The 7,530-nt window shown below is 34.2% G+C and overlaps 1 protein-coding gene across 1 annotated transcript; it reads left to right on the top strand.

Annotated features, from left to right (window-relative positions):
* The first annotated feature begins 216 nt into the window (after window positions 1-216).
* LOC141649783 (protein FAR1-RELATED SEQUENCE 5-like) lies at window positions 217-1,356 on the top strand. Its single transcript, XM_074458464.1, has 2 exons — window positions 217-469; window positions 593-1,356. Exons 1-2 carry the CDS (start codon window positions 217-219, stop codon window positions 1,354-1,356), a joined length of 1,017 nt encoding a protein of 338 aa, XP_074314565.1.
* Window positions 1,357-7,530: the final 6,174 nt, after the last annotated feature.

Genomic DNA, 7,530 nt, shown 5'->3' with positions numbered 1-7,530 from the left:
CGAGAGGTTGTATTGTTTTGTTTTGTATAGAATCTAAGATATTGAAATTAATAATACCATAACAGTTCTCTTGTTTTAATGTTTCCAGGCATTGAAATTAATACTACCAATGCAACAACTTTTTCTACACCTACTTTGTTGCCGAAACAGGAGAAAATACTATCCATAATCTGGGATTGAGATATACTCCGTGGTGGTAGTGAGGAGTGGAATAGGATGGTAGAAAATGGTTTCAAACCTACTCTGGGGTTAATGTTTGTAAAGCTGGAGGAGGCAATAGAGTTTTACAATTTATATCTCGTGGCTTGTGGTTTCATACCAAGGAAGTACACACAAACAAGATTCCGTGATGGTTTGATAGACAAAAAATCAATGGTCGCAAACAGACATGGATTCAAAGAGGATCGCAAAAAACTCAAACTTGTTGTTGAATTTGAAAACACAGAAGAGAAAAAAAAAAGAGGAAAAGGTCTGTAGAGCCAAAGAAAACAAAAATAACAAGATTTGGTTGCAAGGCAAAAATACGGTTTTGTCTTTGTATTCAATGACCTTAAGGAGCTAATAGGGTATGCTATTGATACGTTTTATGAAGGTCATAATCACAAGCTCTGCTCACTCAAAGAACGGGAATTCCAGAAAAACGTAAGAACACTTAACCTTTACATGAAGCAGACAATTGTTAACAATTGTAAACTCAACATCGGGGCTACCAGGACTTTTAGAATTCTGGCGGAACAATCAAATGGGTATGCAAACATTGGTGCATCTCTCACAGATTTCAAGAACTTCAAAAGAAATATTAAATGTTATATAGGTGAGAATGATGCTGACATGATTCTCGATTATTTAAAGGCGCTTTCTCAAACGCAAGATGGCTTTTACTATGCTTACCAAGTTGATGAGGATAATTGTTTGGCTAAACTCTTTTGGGCAGATGCACAAGCAAGAATGAATTATTCCTTGTTTGGGGACACCATCACCTTTGATCCTACTTACGGTACTAACAAGTACCGCATGGCCTTCACCCCATTCACATCGGTGTTGACAACCACAAAAATCGGTGACTTTTTTGCCGCGCACTTGTCGATCATGAGAACGATGGGTCATTCATTTGGGTGCTTAAGAAGTTCCTTGATTGTATGGGCAACAAGGAACCTCAGTGCATTCTTACTGATCAAGATCCGGCAATTAAACTCGGGATGCGTTTCGTATTCAAGCAAGCAAGACATCGCTCATCGCATGTGGCATATAATGAAAAAACTTACCGATAAAGTTGAGTCACGGATTTGTAAGGAGAGACCGACTTTGTTGAGCGGATATGCGGAGTTGTTTGGGATACGACTTGGAACCCATTGAGTTTGAAGAAAAATGGACTCAAGTGATTAATGACTTTGAGTTGAATGATAATACTTGGTTGACATACATGTATGGCAAAAGGCACAAATGGATACCGGCTTACTTTAGGGATTTGCCTTTAGGTCGCCTTTTGAAGACTACACAAAGATCAGAGAGTCAAAACAGTTATTTCAAAAGATTTGAGAGCATAGACGGCACACTTGTAGAATTTTGGTTGCGTTTTCAGAGTGCAATGGAACAACAACGCTATAATCACAGATTTCTTGATGCTGCAAGTGACAGCACATTGCCACAGGTTTCTTCTAAGACAATGATTGAAAAACATGCCTCTAAAATCTACACACATACTGTTTTCTATGAGTTCCAAGAGCAAGTGCAAATGGCTCCCTGTTCGTGTGCCGTTGTTGGATTTTCTGAGCAAGGAAACATGCACATTATAAATGTTGAAGATGCCTACAGGAAGCATAGAGTATTTCAGGTTATTCAATTTTATAAACATAACTGTCTTTTTACTTTAACATACAATAACTGTGATAAAAGAATACAATAACCGTCTTTTACCATTACAATAATCATGTGAAAACTATACAATAATCACAATTATGCTTTACAATAATTGATGTAGAGTTTATTTGCAATTGTTCTGATTTTTTTCCATAAATATATTAATTTGATAATGCTTTACAGTAATTGATAATGCTTTACACTTGCCAATTTGTTACAATAATCAAGGATATGCTTTAAAATAATTGGGGAAGAGCTTTACAATAATCAGATACATGAGAGCTTTAAAATAATCAGAGGTATGCTTTAAAATAATTGGGCAAACGCTTTACAATAATCAGCTACATGAAGGCTGATAGAATAATTGCATTTGATCATTTGAATAACTGTCTGGAGATATTACAATAATGACTTAAAGGCATTACAAAAACACTAACTTGTTCATCAATCAATGACATGACTACATCAAATTTGTTAAACAATCAATAATGACTATCTAAACATTAGATTAAAATAATCAGAGGTATGCTTTACAATAATTGGCAAGTACATGTTGAACATAAAAAATCGAAGGACTTCTACCTTGGTGTTAATTGCTAGTCCGCATAAAATAATTCATGTTGAACTATATAATAACTATGATTGCCTTTTAAAATAACTACACTGTGCATGCAGGTTGCTCACAATAATGAATCAAAGGAAACAACATGTACGTGCAAGATGTTTGAGAGGAAAGAAATCCTTTGTAAACACATTATATGGATTATATCGGGAAAAGGACTCGTAAAGCATACCGGAGCAAAGACATCGAAAGTAGATGGACGAAGAAATCATATAGAAAGCCTTTGTATGGACTGGATGGAAAGTTATTGCAAGACTACGATCCCACTGATTTGAGAAAATTGGAATTATCAAGGGTATGGTCAGAGTTTTATGCAACAATAAGTGTTCTTAACTCGATGCCTGATAATCGAATCAAGGAGCTAAGTTTGATGCTTTTACAATTCCGAGAGAAAATAAATCCAACCAAAGAGAGCTTGACAAAGGATCAAGAACTGGAAATGCTCTTAGGTTGTTCAGCAAAATCAAATATTACTGTTCTTCCACCCAAGATTGCAAAAAACAAAGGAAGCGGCATGAGAATGAAATCAAACAAGGATAAGGCAATTGAGAAGGCGAGCAAACCGAAGAGGCTATGTAATAACTGCAAACAAATGGGACACCATGACAAGAGAAACTGTCCAAATCCGTTTGTTGAGCATGCTTTGGAGGAAGAAGATGAAGAGGAAAATGAAATGGAGGATGAAGATGAAGAAGAAGAATGAAAAATGAAAAATGCATTACGCTTTAAAATAATCAAGATTACGTTTTAAAATAATCCATATTATGCTTTACAAATAACCGCAAGATTGCAAAATAATTGTGTTAGACTTTTTACAAGTAATCGGGGTATACTTTACAATAAGTGTTTAGACTTTTACAATAATCAAAGTTATGCTTTACATTAATTGATGTTGAATTTTTTTTGCAATTGTTCTCATTTTGTTCATTTAATAATACCTTGCGCTATTACAATAATAATGTGAAAACTATACAATAATCACAATTATGCTTTATAATAATTGATCTTTGAGTTTATTCGCAATCGTTCGATTTTTTTCCATAAATATATTAATTTGATAATGCTTTCTTGTAATTGATAATGCTTTGCACATGCCAATTTGTTACAATAATCAAGGATATGCTTTAAAATAATTGGGAAAGAGCTTTACAATAATCAGATACATGAGAGCTTTAAAATAATCAGAGGTATGCTTTAAAATAATTGGGCAAACGCTTTACAATAATCAGCTACATGAAGGTCGATAGAATAATTGCATTTGATCATTTGAATAATGTCTAGAGATATTACAATAACACTTAAAGGCATTACAAAAACACTAACTTGTTCATCAATCAATGACAACTACATCAAATTTGTTCAAACAATCAATAATGACTATCTAAACATTAGATTATCGAACAAATCCATCTAGAATTGTTTGCTAAATCCATCTATAATCAATCAATTGTTCTTTTATTTGTTTCGCCGAGAAGGACCAAAGAACGGCCGTTGTTTTAACCCTTTTCTTCCCTAATCTTCTGAATTTTAAAACTTCTTTCTCTACTTCCGATATACTCCACTGAAAGTTCCCACTTTTTCCAAAAGAGATGCTCTTGACTCGTTGACATCTGACATCAACAAAATAGCAACCATCTCAAGCCATATAGGAATCCTCTCACATTTCTTGTTAACCACATACAATCCTTGCTCGTGATTCCCTTCATATGTGAGCATGTGAAACATTGTGTAAAATCCCGATTCCTTATCACCCTTGATAGTCGCTTTCCATTCAAAATCAACATTCACGAATGTAAATGTGTTAATGACAACTCCTTCTTTTCTTTGTTTTCCTTGTCTCCAAAAAGTCGGAAAAACAGTTAACCTACAAAGACATGTACAAAAAAAGAAAGAATTAGAAAGCACGACTATACAATAACAAGTTTAAAACAATACAATAACTTTGTTACAAAGAATACAATAATTTGATGAAAAATAGCATTTGTATATGATCGGAGTTAGAAAAACGATCGCAATCTTTGCAAGTCTCGTAGAAATCGGATTTTTCCCAATCTTTATGCGACGTATGGTCCAAAGACATCAACCGTCTTGTTCATAAAGTTCACACAAACACAAAAGTAGTACTTCTCTAAAGACAACGGGATGAAGACAAGGTCCACATCGATCTCAGAGTTTACAACATTTTCACCTAAAAAATGGGACCAAGACTGCACAACCTTGTCTTTTCGGGTCGTCGATTACATCATCACTATCCGCCGCTTGCTCTAGCATCTCTTCAAAGATTTCTATAAATACCATAAAACGTTAATAAAATTGAAGATAAATGATTAAACATTCTACAAGAATCGAATAATGAAAAACAGATCATACCATATGTTGTGTACCAAGGAACATCATCACTGGCGCTTCTTTCTCCTTAACCTCCATGAAATTCAAGACAACCGACAGGCAGCTATTACGCGCAACTCAGTGTAATCTTCGGGCTTCGTAGAAAGAATATCAGACCTATCCAAGATAGCATTGCCCGCAGAAAAGCAGTTCACGCAAAGGAGTTAAAAAAAAAAGCTTAGTAAATTTTAAAAACAATATTTAAAAATAACTACCAAAGAATAATAAACGAGTTTTTCATAAAACAATAACTATGTTAATGTAATACAATAATCGATTATTGTACTACATTAACATAGTTATTGTTTTATGAAAACTCAATTATTGTAATTGTAAAAAAACATAGAATAATTGAACTTGTAGAATACAATTATTAGAATAATCACACAAACTTGTTTCTCATTGAGTTTGGACAAAAATGAACATACTCATCTGCAAGATTGTAATCATCCAAGAAACAATAATCAACAACTTGTTTCTTCTTGCTTGGCATAGCGTGTATATCTGCTTGTTAGCCCTCATAACTTTTGAAACAACAAGAAGATTTGTATCCGCCTTGCTACACAGTTTATTGAGCGACCAAGACCATCGAGTTGGTCCGCTACCTCTACCGATCTAATAATCCCAGCGCTCATAGGTGTACCAGGCATACTCTTTTTCCTAGGCCCCGGAGTACCTACACCATCATCAGTTCCTCCGCCATAACCCTAAGAGCTTCCAAAGCATCGCCCACCCTTGCCGCTTCCAACTCGCCTAACCCACGCTTCTCAAGCAAAAAGCAGACAAAGGTGCCTTTGTCTTTGTAAAATCATCAACCAAATCCAACAATTTTTTCCTAATTTTGTTGATATTGGCTAAAACCAAGATGGCGGCTATCTCAGCTCTATATATGATCCTTTTCAATGCGTCATGCAACTCAGATTTGAACAACTTCCCAAAGATAAAACATCATATGAATCATGACAAAAACACCACAATCCAAATTCAGGGACCCTTCCGATTTCCACCCAAAAGCCACATTTACAAATTTGAAATTGCGGACCTCACTGCCTCTTTCAAAACCTTTCTCGACAAGATAACTACCAAATATTTCAACCTGGTTACATTTTTAAATCAAAAATCATCACTAAAGAACAAGAAAAATAACTAAAAGAAGTAGATGAAAACAAAAACTTATAATAAGGTACATACAATAGAGTTGGTAGCCAACACCCAGATACTATCTTCAAAATCATCATATACACGATTGTCAAGATAGTCCACAGTCTTCCCCACAAAGTTAACAACAACACAGAAAAAATGATCTCCAAAATGAACAGGAATAAAAACTTGGCATGATAAAACAGACGTACATAAACCTTTGCTGTTCTCAACGATAAAATAATCAACAGAAGAAAGAAAGAACAGAAAGAATTGGAAAAATTACCAAATCGGCACCAATGTCAAGAGAACCTTCATTTTTCTCAATGAGTGTCCCAAACATTAGAAATTTCCTTTCGTATAAATCTTTCTCATCATCGGCAGACTTTGATAAGCTTAAACAAAGAAGCCTATGAAAAATATTACCACACGATAAGAGAAAATGAAATATCACAATGAAAAAACTTGGTTAATCGAATACAATAACTACTATTCGCTTTACAATAACTATCACAACAAAACAACTTTCATAATACAATAATCGAGTTTTCATAATACAATAACATTGTTATTGTAATACAATAATCGATTATTGTATTACAATAACAATGTTATTGTATTATGAAAACTCGATTATTGTAACTTGTAAAAAGACGAGAATAATTGAACTTGTATAAATACAATAATGAAATACGATATTAGAATAATCACGTAAACAATAAACAAAATTGAAGAATAGGAAAATTGAAGAATAGGAAAAACTGTTTTACCCTGAATCAAAAAAAAAAGCTAATATACTTTACAATAATCAAGTAACTACAATAGAATAAATCATCATAACCATTGTAAATTTCTCAAAAGAAATATATAAAAAAATTTCACATACCGAATGACTTGTACAAAAAAAACTTCTTGTGGGGGATAACCCTTTCCCAACCTTGACCAGCATGTCATTAAGTAAGAATGACCAGCAATCAATCACGTTCGATGTGATCATAGTCTTAGCAGACAATGAAATAATGTCATCTCGAGTTAACATGTGATGAAATGAAAACACAACCAAATCCTCCCTGCCACATGAAAACAAATTATATAGTAGATATATTAGCAAAAAAAGAAAAAAAAAAGAGAGGGGACAAAAAACATATAATGCTTACCCAATTCGTAGGTCATGATCGTGCGAGAAAACAAAGTAATCAATACAGTCTTCCTCCGCATTAAAATAGGAGCAAAAAGCTCCTTGTACTTGCAAAAAAAATGAAACTACAATGCGCATCAGGATTGGGTGATTCACAATCTAAATCACACCCTATACCACAAATCCCAAAAACGTATGCTCGGGCATAACGTCCGAATGCGACGCAGGTAAGCACTTATAAAGAATTATCTTGGATTCTATCCCCAACAACACCCTCGTTGACAACTTTGTTAACAACGTCATCCACACTACTCAAGTCCACAGTTTCATTCTCAACATCAATATTATCAATGCCGTCATCAGTTGGCACCTCCTCATTCGG

Source organism: Silene latifolia, chromosome 1 (assembly GCF_048544455.1).
Source record: "Silene latifolia isolate original U9 population chromosome 1, ASM4854445v1, whole genome shotgun sequence".
NCBI classification, from domain to species: Eukaryota; Viridiplantae; Streptophyta; class Magnoliopsida; order Caryophyllales; family Caryophyllaceae; genus Silene; species Silene latifolia.
This window is presented reverse-complemented; position numbering and strand designations above follow the sequence as displayed.